This window comes from Stenella coeruleoalba (genome assembly GCF_951394435.1).
Source record: "Stenella coeruleoalba genome assembly, chromosome: 20".
NCBI lineage: Eukaryota > Metazoa > Chordata > Mammalia > Artiodactyla > Delphinidae > Stenella > Stenella coeruleoalba.
The window spans coordinates 6630378-6647077 of NC_137166.1; the positions used below are offsets into that span (position 1 = coordinate 6630378).

Here is a 16700-nt window from a genome sequence, read left to right on the forward strand (position 1 = left end):
CAACACCGCCTTTGGTTTTACGGATGCATCTGAATAGCACATATGTTGATTTTCAAGAAACGCCACCTGAATGTTTCTTACAAACAAAGATGGAGAAGTAAAAGGAACTTCATCTCTGTACTGTGCACCACCTAGTTACATTATATTGTACTGCCATGGTCTCTGAGGGAGGAAAACATTCGGGTGTGCTGTGGGTTAGGTAAACACTCGCTAAATATTGATGCATGCATAATTAAAATGACTAAAATAATCCTGGCACAAAATTACCCTCACGGTTGGAGGAGAGACAAAATGAAGTAATTTGATCATGAAAATTAATACATGTCGACCCTCGGTTTTCAATGCAGCTAAATGAAAACCCCTTACTATTCAAACCTCACTTTCCCTCCTGCTTTGTGCTTTTTTCTCCTTGCCCTAAGAAGAAAGGAGGGGACAGGAACGTCCCAGTGGAAAAGCCATCCTATCTAGATGGTGGAGCAAGAGAATTATGTTTATTTTTCTACGGCAATCGCTCCTAAACTTTTACATGTATTGATTTTGCCACCCATGACACACTTTCATGGGCATATCTGGGGTAACAGGCCATCCTGTCCTCTCCCACTCAAACAACGTTGAAATTATGAAACTGGCATTATTACAGTTGTAATCTTTTTTAAGTAACAGTTTTATTGAGGAATAATCCACAAATCATAAATTCACCCATTTAAAGTATACAAATCAGTGGTTTTTAGTATTCCCAGAGTTATGCAACCATCACCACATTTCATCACCCCCAAAATACGTACTGGTATTTCCTGGGATCAGTTTCCAAATAAACTATTTGCATTTGAATCCTTGCCTCAAGGTCTGCTTCTGGGGAAGCTCAAACTAGGACACGGTGGTTTTCTCTCACAATCCAATCGCCAGAATTCCTTGCAAAGCCTATTCTGAGATACATCACCCCCTCCTAAGAGGACTCCCCATATACAAGAAGGAAATATTGATGGGGTTTGTTCTTCATTTCCTGAAAGAAATTCAAAAGAAGCAGGTCTGGAGCAGATGTCTCCTGGAGGACAATCCCTAGTCATTGTGGGGATGAGCGTCTTGTATAACCGGCTTATTGCACAGCAGTGGGGAATGGGCAGCTGAATGATAAACCTAACTGCTGTGGTTGTCATTCCTAGGATTGTCTTACCTCTCACTGTATTGTCCCATGCTTGGCATGATGCTAGAACACAGCAGGTGCCCAACACATGCTCTCATTTAATAAAGATATTCTTTGCAGACCAAGCTGAGTTCCAGTCCACAAGAAGGGAAGAAAGAGGGCAAGCAATTTCTTTTTTAAGCTTGCGATGTAGAAATTGCACACATAACTTCCACTCACACTGTATTGGCAAAAACTTAGCCACAGGCACACATCTAGCTTCAGGGGAGGCTGGTAAATGTCGTCTTTATTCTGGATTATCGTGTGCTAACAAAACCCTATTATTACAGAAGAAGGGAAAGGTATATTTTGGGTAACAACTAGCAGTCTTCCACAAAGCACACGTTGGTTTTGTTGGTTGGTGTAGTATGTTCTTTGGTTATATGCCAAGAATCCCTTCTCTTTAGAAAGCCACGTCTGACGTATTCTAAAATAATCTTTCTCTGTCCAGTGCTTGGGTGGGACTGATTCCCATCTGTGGTAGGCAGAATAAAGGCTCCTACACATATCCAAGTCCTAATCCCTGGAACCTGTGAATATTACCTTCCATGGCAAAAGGGACTTTGCAGGTGTGCTTGAGTTAAGCATTTTGAGACAGAGAGATTATCCTAGATTTTCTTGGTGGACCCTAAATGTAATTATAAGTATCTTTATAAGAGCGAGGCAAAGGAAGACTAAACTATAGAAGAGAGAGAAGACCATGTGACAACAAGGGGAGCAAAGAGAGATTTGAAGCCCTATGTTCCTGACTTTGAAGATGGAGGAAGGTGCCAGGAGCCAAGGAATGCAAAGAATATGGCTCTGTAAACTGCAAAAGACAAGGAAACAAATTCTCCTCTAGACCCTCCAGAAGGAGTCAGAGCTGCCAACACCTTGACTTTAGCCCAGTGAAATTAATTTCAGATTTACAGCCTCCAGAACTGTAAGAGAATAAATGTGTACAGTTTTAAGTCACCAAGTTCATGGTAATTTGTTACAGTAGCCATAGGAAACAAATATACTATCTCAAGGCAGATGATAATCCAGTTTCAGTCAATCAGAATATATTATCTCCAGTGTTTGGTTAAGAGATAATCACATGACCCATGACTGTCCAATCACAGTCTTCCCTGGGACTTTTGCTAAATGTAACAGAAGAAATTGTCTTTCTCAAGGATCCAAGGATAAGGAAGTTGTTGGCTTTGGTTGCCAATAAATCCCATCTTGTTGCCCTAGGAAGAGAACCACTCAAACAGTAACAAGGGGAGCTGAGAGATGGGGAGATGGAACTCTGATGATGTTTGAGGCCCTGAAGCTAGATCCAACTTTTGAGCTTCCAGTTATAGGAGCCAATCATTTCTGCCTTTGATTTACCTATACTGGGATGGATTTCTGTGATTTGCAACCCAAATAGACCTGATTAACATGGTTGGTATCTACAGTCTTCAATCTCTGAAAACAGTAAAGAACAAAAGTGGCAGAGGTAAGCTTTGCTATCTCCGGGGGTCTTTTGTGACCTACTAAGAAAGCTCCAAATACCTGAGCCCTGAGCAGAGAACCCTTGGCCAAGATGCTCAAAATAACATGTAGTTTTAATTAGCACTATTTAAACTCTTAGTTTAATCAGAGAAGGAGAAAGAAAAACCATTGACCCAAATAGGATGCTTGATAATTCTGAATAAGTGCTGTAAATGCTTATAAGAGAAGGTTAAGATGCCTAATTGCTGAATAAATGAAATATAAACATTCATTTTGTTACTTGGAGAGTTCTTTAATATGTAATGGGGAAAAACAGTGTATGAAATGCCCTGCAAGTGATAAATGCTTGTTTCCTTTTCATCAATTCTTGAAACCATTAAGCACCATTTAAATGTAACTCTTTTTTTTCCTATTTATTTCTCCCTTTTGAATCTTTTTCATTAGTGGAAGAAAATAGGTTTATCCAGGAGATAGAGCAGCATAGTAGAATGAGCATGGAGTGGAGAAGGATTTAGAGTCCGAAGTCTTGGCTTTTAACCCCAGCTTTGCCAATTACCAGATCTCTGACCTTGGGTAAGTTGCTGAATCTCACTTGGGTTCCAGGTGTAGCATGAGACTACTGTCAGGAATCTCTTACGCATATCTGAGAGTTGTAGTGATAAACACCTTTTAGAGCAGTATCTCTCAGTCTTTACTGTGCATAGGAATTCCCTGGGGACTTCCAAATTTTGAAAGACTTTTGTGGATTCTTGTTACATTTGGAGTGGGACCCAAGATCTGCATTTTGAATAAGCTCCCAGGTGATGTTGATGTTGCTGCTTCACACTTTGGGGTAACAAGGTTTAGGGTGCCTTCCAGCCTCACAATGATTTTCCTTCTCTAGAAACTGCCTCAGCTTTTAGTGGTGGGCTATTAATAGTTGTTCTTGTACCCCCTTGCCAAAGCTGACTACAGTAGAGGTGATTTCTGACCCAACCTCGGCCAAAAGAAGTTCTCACCTGCAAATCCGGTTTTGAACAGAGACAACCAGAGCTGGGGCATTCATTCACTTGCTCGTTCATTCGGCAGTTCTTTTCAAATTCTCTCTGTTCCAGATACTATAATGAGCAGTGGGGATATACCAGTCAATCAAGTGGGTCTCTGTCCTCATAGAGCATTCACTCTAGTAACATACAAGATAATTTCAGATAAGCTAAGTGCTTTGAAGTGATTGGCGAATTTCAAGGGCTGCAGGAGACCTACTTTAAACAGGTGTGTTGGGGAAAGCCAAGCTCTGCCTTCCCTTTCTACAGTGACCCTGGAGACCACATGTTGAATACAATGGTGTAACAAATGAAAGAAGGCTGGGTCCCTTGTGATTGTGTGCAGGGGAGCCACTCACCCCTTCTCTGAAGGCTAATTGGACTGTGATGAGAGTGAGAAATAAACGTTTTTTCATTAAACCACTGAGATTTCAGGGTTTATTTATTACAAAAGCTAGAACTGTTTACCATGAATACACAAATTGTTAAACTCTTTCTGAGATTCTAAAAGTTGCCCTTTTTCACTTAAATTAGCTAGAGCTATTCTCTACTACTTGAAACCCAAAGAACCTTAATGGATACACTTTCTGCGAGAACCTGATGAGCTAATAGGTATAGTAAAGTATAAAGTTGGCCATCTGTGAGGAATTATAACAGTAAACTGATGTTTCTGAAATGTATCCACTTTCTGGATATATTATTAGGGAAAAAAACTAAAAAAGCATTGACATATAAACTCATACTGAGGTCAGTTTCTTTCTCTGGTCATTTCTATCTTAGAGTTCTTATTCAGACCTTTACAAAATCAACTCACTAAATTGCAGTGGAAACTAAGGAAGTAATTATAAAGTTTATAATTTTCCCTTAAAACATAAGTGCTTAGATTTTAAAAGAGTCCTTGGTGGCATAATAATATTAACATTTAAATTTGCCACAATTCTTCTTATGGGCCATCAACATGCAGTAAATCTGGGCAACCCTTAGAGGACCCTGAAATTCCCCAAAGGAAATCTGTCTTACATACTGCATCCTTGGAGGAATGTTTTCTTCCTTGGCTACTGGTCTGAAGAGCATGTTGCTGGTCACCTAGCCCCCTCACTAGCCTTCCTCTTCTCCTCTTCTAATCTTTGTACATCCAGGGCAGCCAGAGAAAAGCTGTTCCTTAAGACTACTTGGTACAACCATATCTCAGTCTCCTAAGACTTATGGCTGAACCCCAGTTGAGGACAAGACAGACAGACAGACAAGATCAGAGAGGAAAGATTAGAGACGCCAATGCTGGGGACTTAGCTTTCTTCACATGGCCTTCATCAATTTTTATATTCCAGGGCTTGAGGTTTTCCTTGTGACTTTGTGGTCCCAGTGAATATTTAGCAGTAAATGACTTACTTCATATGAGCTTCTTTGAGTCTGCATGTGGCAAGAGAAGCATATGAAGTCAAACTCCCATCCTTTGAGCCACCAAAAGGAAATCCTTCCCAGCCAGGGGTCAATTCGTGTGTGTGTGTGTGTGTGTGTGTGTGTGTGTGTGTGTACACAGCGCCTGCAACTTTCCATAGAACCAGACTCCTGACGAGGAGACAAAATATTGGCCTCTCCGGGAGACCTCTGAAGGTGGATGCCAACGTTCCTTTCTACATGGTTTTTAAGTCTTTGGTTCCTTCAGCAGCAAAGGTTAGTCTTAGCATCATTGCCTGCTCAGTGATCAGAAATGGAACTGTAAAAATAGGGAAAACATGGAAACTCAGAGATAGAGATTTTAAAAGATACATCCAGAGTGAATATTCAGGAGTCTGGAGAGCCTCATCCATCCACCCATCCATTCATCCATACAAGCAATAACTGATTGAGCTGAGCCCCTCCTATTTATCAGGCACTGCCTGTGCTCAGCGTTGGGGGTGCACAAAGACGGAGGTGCAAGTCTAAAGGCAGAAATTGGAGGTAGTTACAGCAGTAGATGTGCCCTGAAAGGGCTCCCGCGAAGCTGGAACACATGGGTTGGACACGTCGGGGAGACTCATGTAGTGAGCATGATGCATAGGTGACGGTGGACGAGCAACCTGCACATCATAGAGATGCCAAGACCTCCGCGCTTCCTAGAGAGGCCCGGAAGTGGAGCCAGGTGGCCGGTCTGACGGCTCCGGCGCCGAGCGCGGGCGGTGGCGATCGTGATAGGCCTGGCTTGCAAGTTCTCGAGCAGACCCGGCGTCGCTGTCGTTTTCTGCTACTGTGAGTGGGCCTGGGGAGGGGGGGGGGCCGCTCCTCCGCGGGGACCTGGGCTCGGCTGGCGGGGGCGCTCAGGCTCGCACGGGCGTCGGGGCCCGCGGAGGGCGACCCAGCCCGTACCTGCGCCAGGTGGCAGCCCAGGTGGGAAGAGCCCACTGGCTTCTGGTACGGGGCGCGGTCGTGAGTGACGATGACCGAAGTCCTCCCCTTTTTACTTCTCTCGGATTCCAAGGAGTGGGGCTCAGCGTGGCTTTCTAGAATGTCGCGAAGGTCTCAAGCACAGGCTAGCTTCTTTTTCTCGTTTTCTTTTTTCTTTTTTTTTTGCGGTACGCGGGCCTCTCACTGTTGTGGCCCCTGCTGTTGCGGAGCACAGGCTCCGGACGCGCAGGCTCAGCGGCCATGGCTCACGGGCCCAGCCGCTCCGCGGCATGTGGGATCTTCCCGGACCGGGGCACGAACCCGTGTCCTCTGCATCGGCAGGCGGACTCTCAACCACTGCGCCACCAAGGAAGCCCTCGTTTTCTTTTTTTTTTAAAAGATATCTGGGCCCCAAGCTCAGAGCTTTCAACAAGCATCTGTATCGATCTAGACTTGATTCACATTTTTAATTTTCATCGCACTTTGGGGGTAAAGATTACCTTCTCTTGATGACAAATGATTCTGGTTTTCCATTTAAGTGGTCATGTAAGGTTACCATTTAAAATGAACGTATTTATTGTTAAAAGATAAGTAGTTTTAAATGAAACACAATAGGGAAGACATAGTACCAGAGATACCCGGTGTGACAGAAATTATGAACGTGGGAAGTGCACAACACTGCATTGTCCCAAGCCAGCTGGGGACTCCTACAGACCTGGCTTCAAGTCCTAGGTCCAGCTCAGCCACTGACACCTGCATAATTTGTGGACCAGTTTGTTTGTTTGTTTGTTTTTAAAAGATTTTTTTCCAACTTTACTAGGATATAATTGACGTATAACATTGTGTAATTTTAAGGTGTACAGTGTGATGACTTGTTACGCCTATATATCGTGAAATAATAACCACAATAAGGTTAGTTAACATCTCCATCACCTCACAGAATTACAGTTTTTTTGTGTGTATGGTGAAAACTTTAAAGATGTACTCCTTTAGCGACTTTCAAGCATGTAATACAGTATCATTAAATATGGTCCCCATGCTGTATGTTAGATCCCCAGAACTTAATTCTTAGACCTTTTGACCAACATTTCCTCATTTCCCCCATCCCGAAGCCCCTGGCTGCTCTCTGTCTCTAGAGTTCAGCTTTTTTAAGGTTCTTTGTATAAATGATATGATGCAGTGTTTGTTTTTGACTTATTTCACTTAGCACGGTGCCCTCAAGGTCCATTTGTGTTGTCACTAATGGTAGGATTTCCTTCCCTTTTCAATGGCTGAATAATATTTCATTGTGTGTGTGTGTGTGTGTGTGTGTGTGTGTGTGTATACACACATACACACGCACCACATTTCCTTTATCCATTCATCCATTAATGGGCACTTAGGTTGTTTCTGTGACTTAGCAATTGTGAATAATGCTGCAATGAATATGGGGGTTCAGGTACCTTTTCCAGATAGTGATTTCATTTACTTTGGATATATTTATGCGTAGGCAGGGTTCTTAACCTCTAAGCCTTTTCCTCATATCTGAAAAGCTGAGGATAATAACTACCTCAGAAGATTGTCCTGAGGCTTCAGTGGTAAACCTTAAAGCACCTAGCCCATAATAACTAATAAATATAGCCATAGTTGTTATTTTCATTTTAGCAAGGAGGAAACAGGATCAGAGAGGTTCAGTGACTTTGCCAGGGTCACACAGGGAATTGGTGGGAGAACCAAGTCTAGGACCCAGATTTTCTGATATCTAACCTCAGAAGCTTAACCCTGCCTCCAAACTCTACCTCATGGGAGGGGATGGGGCGCCTCCTGCCTCCCCGCTGGAAATTGGAAGGACTCCTATCAGGTTGCAGAATATGTTAGCTGTTAAAGCCCCTACAGGACTCTGGTCAGCACTGACTTGGCTGCTTCAGGTCAGGGACTCTGCACAGCCCCGAGTGCTTGTTGTGGTTGAGGCGTAAGCTGTGGAGTCAGACGCACCTGGATTCCAGTAGGTACAGCTCCCTGCTCCCCCATCTACTAGCTGCAGTAAATGGGATTAAGCAATTAGTACTCGCCTCAGAGGGTTGTTAGGAGTGTCAAGGGAAATGATTTGTGGAGAAGGCCTAGCATGATGCCTGGCACACAGTCAGTGCTTAATAAATGCCACATGACAGTACTTTGATATGTTGAAGTGGCAGGCATGCTGACCTAGAGGGGAGGAAGCACAAGTGTAGTACTTGCAGGTACAGCAGAAAAGGGCATTTGAAAAGTTTGCAGAGCATTCCCTGCATTTGGATTTACTGGGTGTGTGATCCACCAAATACTCCTCGTTCCTGCAGACATTCCTGGGGAAGTGGCCTAGGCCTGTATGGAGTTTATGTGGTAGTTTGGGAAGGAGGTGGGCAATACCGATTATAAAATTATGTAATTACTTTTATCATAAGCATCATGAATAATTGCAAGGATATTTTGTGCAACAAATATCTAGGCAAAAGGAGTTTGAGTGGGTAGCTGGATGAGAAGATAAGGTGATGAGAATTAGCTTCCCTGCCCACCGTCAGTTGTATTCAAAACTGTGTGTGCAAATACCACTGTTTGTCATGAGTATATCAACTTTCCACTTAATGCTGTGCCCTTAGTTTTCTTCCCAAATGCGTTTGGCCTTTTAGGTTTTGCACCTCACATCCTTTTACCTGTATCAGGGTGACTCTCCTTATTGTTTCTAACTTCTTCATCTTTATGGCCTTGACTGCTTTGTATTGAACACAAATAACTTTCAGGTCACATATGGAATTTCAACAGCACCATTTCTAAGCCCTCTAGTCTCAATATACTTTCCTGGTCTCAATACAGTAAGAACACAGTTACCTTTTGTCTCTGGTCAGTACTTGGGCAGTAATTTAAAACACACCATCAAAGGGTTAAACTACCTGGAGATATTTTTATCTCCCTTAAAGTAAATACGGTAAATTTTTGTTTTTATGAAAGCCATCTTCAATTCTGCTCTCTGTTCCGTACTCTAGTGGCACCTAGGTTTGTATATTGCATTATAATACCAGAGAGTTAGTGGCATCGTCCTGTTGAACCCTGGAGATGAAGGAACTGTGTGCATAAGTTAAGGTTCTTATTACTGATCCTTCGCAGTTAATTAGGTCTTTGTAAATCTAAAGTACTCTCAGTCATTTTTATGAGTTTCTTCTCATAACTTCCCTGTGAGATGTCAATTTTATTACCCTCATTCTATCTTAGTATTATCAAGGGGTCAGGCAGATTTTAAATTTCATTTTTTCTTGTTTGTAATTAAGATTCCTTTTTTTGGATCGTGTACGTAACCTTAACCTGTATCTGCTAAAATGATGGCTCAGATCACATGTGACCCTCCCCCCGACCCAGAGGGAAGCAACTACTGAACAAAGCCACGATTTGGAAGAGCCTTAAAGAAACTGAGATTATAAACACTGGTCTGAGTACCCAGCCCTAGAAGGAATCAGGTGGAAACTAATAAAACAGAAGCCATGAAATATGAAAAATCAGGCAGCTGATTGAGAGAAAACTGTGTACACTCTCTTTCTCCCCGCTGGCTTAGTGTTCGTGGGAATTTCTTTTGGTTGCCTGCAAAATGTGTTTGCAGCGATTTTTCTGTGCTCGTTGACGCAGGGAACCAGGAAAGGAGGAGGTGGCCTCTGGGTGATACCGTTTGTTAATGGCTGGTCATCTGCGAAGGTTGCAGGCTTCTTTCATTGCTGTTTATCTTGTGAAATGATTACGTTTTCCTTACTCGTCACCACGCGTCTGACCCTGCAGATCAGGTCAGTTACACCAGTTCTTGCCCCAGATCATTCTGGACGAGTTGGAAGGTAATGAGGAGTAGCATGAATAGGCCTGACAGGTACCCTGAAGCACTGATAATTTGAACTTGTACATTCCTGGCATGATTAATGTGCACATGAGCCATGACTGACCTGTGGTCTTATGACTGGACTGGAATGTGCAGTTTTAAAAAACAAAGGACAATGAAAGTTTAGGAAGAATTTCTGTTGGAAAATTTTTAACTGGACCCTTTGAGGCGTTGTCCATTTTCTGATTTCCTTACAGAGGAATTCTTGTGGAGATGCTAAGAATATGTTAACCTTTTTTATCTGGCATCCTCTTAATGAAAACCCTGTTAACCAAACAGAGCACTTTTAAAACCCGTGTGGGCTGTTTCGGTTAATGACATCACCTTCCTCACACTTCACCCGGGCCCGGCCTGTTGCCGCCACCTCATCCTAATTTCAGTTGAGCACCCTGGCATTTCACCCTCATCGGCCCTTGCCTAGACTCTTTCCTCCTCCAGGGAAAGCTTAATCTTTCACAAGGACCAAAGTGAGCCCGATGTTCCGTAAACATACAAAGACCCTCTGTTGTCTAGAGCAGCGGTCCTCAACCTTTTTGGCACCAGGGACCGGTTTCGTGGAAGACCATTCTTCCACGGACTGGGGGCCGGGGGCGGGGACGATGGTTCAGGCAGTAACGCGAGCGACGGGGAACTGCAGATGAAGCTTCGCCCTCCCACCCGCCGCTCACCTCCTGCAGTGTGGCCCGGTTCCTAACAGGCCATGGACCGGTACTGGTCGGCAGTCCAGGGGTTGGGAACCCCTGGTCTATAGAATAGAGTTCAGGCTCCCCCAAAGGGGATGCGAAGCTGTCTCCAAGCCGACTCCAGCCATCTTTCCGCCCTAAATCACCAGCCACACACTTTGGCTTCAGTTTGCACGCCCCGTATCGGCTGCCCAACACAAGCCCACCCTGTTGCTCTTCTGTTCATGTGTTTTGCCCCCTCAGCCTGTAGTAGCCCTCTGCCTAGCCTCAGCCTGCCTCCGTCCTCCCGTTGTCCCCGGTCCGCTCTAGTGCTTACTCTTCAGTGAGGTCTTCTCGGACCTGCCCTTCAGAATCAACTTATCCCATCTCCCTTCGACCTCGGTGCCCCCACAGCACCTGGTTTATACCAACATTGCAGTAATCTTGGTTTCTCCTTTTTGCCATGTACTTTAGGTATTTGTAGAAGCTTCTCTCCTCCAGCATAAGCTCCAGAATGCAGGAATTCTGTCTCATTTTGCTTTATGTCATTTTCACGCCAGAACTTTTATTTTTAAGAGATGTTAAATTAAAATGGCAACATTGATTGGCATACATAATAACGACTCTTAGACACTGCAGTGCCCTGCATAATTTGTGCCCATCATCATTTTACTAAATTGCATGTATTATTTCACAGTGTTCAAAATCATCCATAAGCAACAAATGCTTGTGAGTATCTACTGTCTCTGAGGTTCTGGTGGGAACACGCCAGTGAGAAAGGCTGAAGGTCTCGGTTCTCATGGCACCTACGTTCTGTTGGAAGGAGATCGGTAGTCAAAAAGGAAACAAATAAATTTAGATAGTGAAATGTGCGATGGAGAAAACAGAGCAGCGTTTAGATAAGGGAGAGCTCTTCAAGAAGGGGTGATCAGAAACACCTCTTTGCGTTGAGTAAGTGGCCCTTGAGCAGACCTAAATATTGAGAAGGATGCAGCCAGGCGAAGATCTGGTGCAGAGGTGGTTCACCAGAGGTGAAGCAAGAAGTGTGTGTAGGGACTTCCCTGGTGGCTTAGTGGTTGAGAGTCCGCCTGCCGATGCAGGGGACACGGGTTCGTGCCCCGGTCCGGGAAGATCCCACATGCCGCGGAGCGGCTGGGCCCGTGAGCCATGGCCGCTGAGCCTGCGCGTCCGGAGCCTGTGCTCCACAGCGGGAGAGGCCACAGCAGTGAGAGGCCCGTGTACCGCAAAAAAAAAGAAGTGTGTGTAGACCTCAGGGCACAGATGAGCTTGGCATCTTCAAAAAAGGGGAGAAGTTCAGGTGGCTGGAGGATAGAGTACCAGTGGTGGAAGAGTGAGCTGAAGTCAGAGAAGGAGGTTGCCACCAGGTCGTGATGGTGACAGTAAGAAGTCTGGGTTGAAATGTCAGTGACTGACATCTTTTGTGTTTGGAAGCAGCATCTGTTAACAAAGTCACGTGATTACGTTAAATGATAGAATTGACTACAGCAAGTTTTATGCCTACTCCAAATCCAAGTGGGAGTGTTCTGCACTCCGGAAATAATAGAAACATAAGGTCACTGTTGGGTATATTAAAGGGACGCCGGGATGTTCATTCTTTACGGATTTTCTTGTAAGCACAGTGGCAGCGGCAATTGCTTTGTCAAACCTTGGGACTCCATCAGCCATCCTCCACATCATTTTGCTCAGTTTTCCTAATATTTCTCAGTCTTCTGCATACCCTCAAGCCACTGAGACAGTCACTTGCTGAATCTTGTCTTCAGCTGTCACACCAACTGGTTTCTGCATGAATGATCTGATTGGCTTTCCTGGCACTCACATCTCCTTAGTAGAGTTTTCCAGAAGAACCCAACAAACTTTTTGTAACCCTGTGCTTTTGAGAGACCTAATCATGGTATGTGGGAATGTAAGAGAAAAATCAAATCCCCAGACTCTAGAGCCTGAAGAAAAGGAAATTCAAGAAGTGACATCCGTGGAGCACCTGCACTATGTCAGGCATTTTTCATACACTGTCCCATTCGGTCTCCATAAGCCTGTGAGCTTATCATTAGCTCCGCTTTTTAGATGCAGCAACAGGCACAGAGGGATGAGCTTGTCCAAGTGACAGGGCTCTTGGTTGCTTGCAGTCTCCCTGTCTAACCGCACCGCTGAGTGTCTCCAGTGACTTGAGTGAGAGAGTGTGTGTGTGTGTGTGTGTGTATGTATTCCCAACACATTTGAGGACCCGCATGCCTCCTGTTCCATTTCTTCTTAAGTGGAAAGAGTTGAGTGGCCCACTTTTTGCTTGTTCTGTCTTGTTTTTGAGAGAAAGGGCTCTTGGAGCCTTGAGAAAATAATAAAAATATAAAAATAATTATTATTTTAGCATAGAAGGAGAGGGAGGAAGAAGCAAGAGCCCCATAGGTATTGAGCACATGCTGTTCTTAGAAGATTTCCTGGGTGGGGGAACATGGTTTGCTACACAAAGGATGTTTTTGTCCCCCCCCACCTTTTTTTTTTTTTTTACATATAGGGTTAATAAAACACCAGTATTTTAAATAAATAAATAAATTTATTTATTTATTTTTGGCTGCATTGGGTCTTCGTTGCTGCACGCAGGCTTTCTCTAGTTGCAGCAAGCGGGGGCTACTCTTGCGGTGCGCGGGCTTCTCATTGCGGTGGCTTCTCTTGTTGCAGATCACGAGCTCTAGGCGCATGGGCTTCAGTAGTTGTGGCTCGCAGGCTCAGTAGTTGTGGCTCACGGGCTCAGTTGTTGTGGCACACGGGCTCAGTAGTTGTGGCACACGGGCTTAGTTGCTCCGTGGCATGTGCGATCTTCCCGGGCCAGGGCTTGAACCCATGTCCCCTGCATTGGCAGGAGGATTCTTAACCATGCACCACAAGGGAAGTCCCAAAACACCAGTATTAAACTGTGCTGTAGTGTGCTGTTTAAAAACAAAGATGTTGGAAATTGGTTTAAAGTTCTGTCCTGGATTTTTTTCTGGTGTGTGGGGAAAATGCCTCTCCCTACCAAATGTGAACGACTTCTTTTCCAAAAGGGTCTAATTTTCCGAGGATTCAGAATAAATGCCTTACATTTGGAGAGTGCTTTGTGGTTTTCAAGGCACTCCCACGTACATTATCTTATTTAACCTTCACATTGACCTTGCCAGGCAGTCAGGGCAGATATTACTGTTCCCATGATTCATAGGTAGAAATGTGAAGCCCAAGAAGAGAAAGGAGAGGTGTGGGGAAGAGTTGGTTAATGTCACAAAGCCATGAGGGGAACCCAGGTCTTAGCTTTTCTTTCTACTCGAGCGTATTGCCTTTTTGTTTTTGTTAACCCCAAATGAGGGACAATCACATTTGCATCTGGATCAGTAACAGTGATGCGTACTACTTTCTTATAGGTCCAGTTATCCTTGACTGCCATATATGGATTCCCAAAACTCTCTGAAGGAAACAGTCCTCGTTACGGGAGGAGGTGGCTATTTTGGCTTCCGGTCAGTGCATCTGCAAAATATGTCCATGGAATTATTTTATTGGTAGTTGCTGGGAAAAGTATAGCTTTCAGCTCACACTAATGCAGTGTAGACTTTTACTTGTTTATATAGTGTTAAACCAGGAATGAACCGTGTTGCCCACGGCTCAGATACTGAAATGGAGAACTACAGGTACATGCTGCTTTAAGAAAAATTCTTTATAAAGCCATTGAATTCGGGAGGGGAGATATGCACACCACCGAAAACAATTTAACATAATCGCTGTTTTTTCACAATTACCTTATCATTCATAAATATTCTGAAGAATAGATGGTGGGTCCTAGAATGGGGGCTGGAGGAATGTAACATGTAGACATCACCGTCTTTGAAGATAAAGCCTCTCTCATTTTAATTTAAGTGAATGTGAAGATTCTCATTTTTGAATATTTGCATAAGTAAGACTTGTACCAGTGAACATGTAAAGTGAGGAGCTCAGGATAAGCCAAGAAGACTGGGGAAATTATTTTACACACTTCTCCTAGGCACAGCTTAATAGTGATTTGATCTAACTTTTACTCTTGCTTGTTTCAGCCTAGGCTGTGCTCTGAACCAGAAGGGAGTCCGTGTGATTCTGTTTGACATCAGCAGCCCTGCTCAAACCATTCCAGAAGGAATCAAGTTTATCCACGGAGACATCCGCCACCTCTCTGACATAGAGAAAGCCTTCCAGGATGTGGATGTCGCTTGTGTGTTCCATATTGCCTCTTACGGTATGTCAGGGCGCGAGCAACTGAATCGAAGCCTGATTGAAGAAGTGAATGTGGGGGGCACAGACAACATCCTCCAGGCTTGCAGGAGGCGAGGGGTGCCAAGGTTAGTTTATACGAGCACCTTCAATGTCATCTTCGGAGGTCAAGTTATCAGAAATGGAGATGAATCTCTGCCTTACCTACCTCTTCACCTCCATCCTGATCACTACTCTCGGACCAAATCTGTTGCAGAGAAGAAGGTGCTGGAGGCCAATGGTACAGCCCTGGAAAGGAGTGATGGGGTCTTGAGAACCTGTGCTCTGAGGCCGGCTGGCATCTATGGGCCTGGAGAACAGAGGCACCTCCCCAGGATAGTAAGCTACATTGAGAAGGGCCTGTTCAAGTTTGTGTACGGAGACCCCAAGAGTCTGGTTGAATTTGTCCATGTGGATAACTTGGTGCAGGCTCACATTCTGGCTTCAGTGGCCCTGAAAGCTGACAAGGGCCACATTGCCTCTGGGCAGCCCTACTTCATCTCAGATGGCAGACCTGTGAACAACTTTGAGTTCTTCCGGCCTTTGGTTGAGGGCCTGGGCTACAAGTTCCCATCCATCCGCCTGCCCTTGACTCTCATCTACTACTTTGCTTTCCTAACCGAGACGGCCCACTTCATTCTGGGTCGACTGTACAACTTCCAGCCCTTCCTCACCCGCACCGAAGTTTACAAAACCGGCGTCACACATTACTTTAGCCTAGAGAAAGCCAAGAAGGAGCTAGGTTATGAGGCTCAGCCATTTGACCTCCAGGAAGTAGTAGAATGGTTTAAAGCCCATGGTCATGGCAGAAGTCCTGGAAGTCGTGACTCTGAGTGTCTTGTTTGGGATGGGCTGTTGGTCGTACTCTTGGTTATAGCAGTTCTCACATGGCTGCCGCCTTCTGTGATTCTGTCAGTGTGAAGGAGGAGCTAGAAATAAGGAGCTGATCACATTTGCTGAGATGGTTTTCAAGAAACACAGGTTTCGGACTTGGTGGCACAGTGGTAAAGAATCCGCCTGCCAATGCAGGGGACATGGGTTCAAGCCCTGGTCCAGGAATATCCCACATGCCGCGGAGCAACTAAGCCCGTGCGCCACAACTACTGAGCCTGCGCTCTAGAGCCCTCGAGCCACAACTGCTGAGCCCGCGTGCCACAACTACTGAAGCCCGTGCGCCTAGAGCCCGTGCTCCGCATCAAGAGAAGCCACCACAGTGAGAAGCCCGCACACAACAAAGAGCAGCCCCCGCTCGCCGTACCTAGAGAAAGCCTGCGCACAGCAACGAAGACCCAGTGCAGCAAAATAAATAAATTTATAGAAAAAAAACCACACAGGTTTGAAAAATAGATAGACAGACAGATAGATACCTGGTGTCAGATTTTGGATCTCCAAATCTCTGCTTAAGAATAGATTCTTGGATTAAGTCTTCATTTCCTACCTCCTTGCACAAATCATGAAGGGAGAAATAGAAGGGAAAGAGGGAAGAGATATGGGGATATATGTATATGTATAACTGATTCACTTTGTTATAAAGCAGAAACTAACACACCATTGTAAAGCAATTATACTCCAATAAAGATGTTAAAAAAAAAAAAAAGATAAGTTTGAGATTTGGTTCCTTGGGTCCTTCTTTCGATCAGTACAGTACAAGTCATTCTGGAGCCATAGAGCTAAACTTGCTTAGATGGGAAATGTCTTGCTTGAATTTCTCAGAAGCCAAAAATGTACTTACTTCCATTCCGTACACTCGGTATCTGCTTCACGCGGGCTAAAACACACACTGATACGGGAACGGCAGGATGCTAACAGGCTTGAAAATGTGTGAAAAACACCAACTGGGCTACATCCCTACAGCCCAAGCCTCTGAGGAGATG

At 44.6% G+C, this 16700-nt stretch overlaps 1 protein-coding gene across 2 annotated transcripts; it reads left to right on the top strand.

The window, feature by feature from the left end:
* Positions 1–5719: 5719 nt before the first annotated feature.
* On the top strand, positions 5720–16485 carry SDR42E1 (short chain dehydrogenase/reductase family 42E, member 1). Of its 2 annotated transcripts, XM_079907575.1 has the most exons (4): positions 5720–5892; positions 9661–9812; positions 13971–14063; positions 14634–16485. In XM_079907575.1, the coding sequence occupies exons 3-4, from the start codon at positions 13996–13998 to the stop codon at positions 15745–15747; spliced, it is 1182 nt and encodes a 393-aa protein (XP_079763701.1). In that variant the 5' UTR covers positions 5720–5892; positions 9661–9812; positions 13971–13995; the 3' UTR covers positions 15748–16485. The 2 variants fall into 2 exon arrangements, with proteins under 2 accessions (XP_079763701.1, XP_079763700.1); XM_079907574.1 differs by lacking the exon at positions 9661–9812.
* Positions 16486–16700: the final 215 nt, after the last annotated feature.

What these genes read in the sequence shown, in the direction of transcription:
- SDR42E1 (XM_079907575.1), top strand. Translation starts at nt 13,996, where the DNA reads ATGGATTCCCAAAACTCTCTGAAGGAAACAGTCCTCGTTACGGGAGGA. An exon ending in GGTGGCTATTTTGGCTTCCG is followed by an intron (nt 14,064 to 14,633) that starts GTCAGTGCATCT and finishes TGCTTGTTTCAG; the next exon opens with CCTAGGCTGTGCTCTGAACC.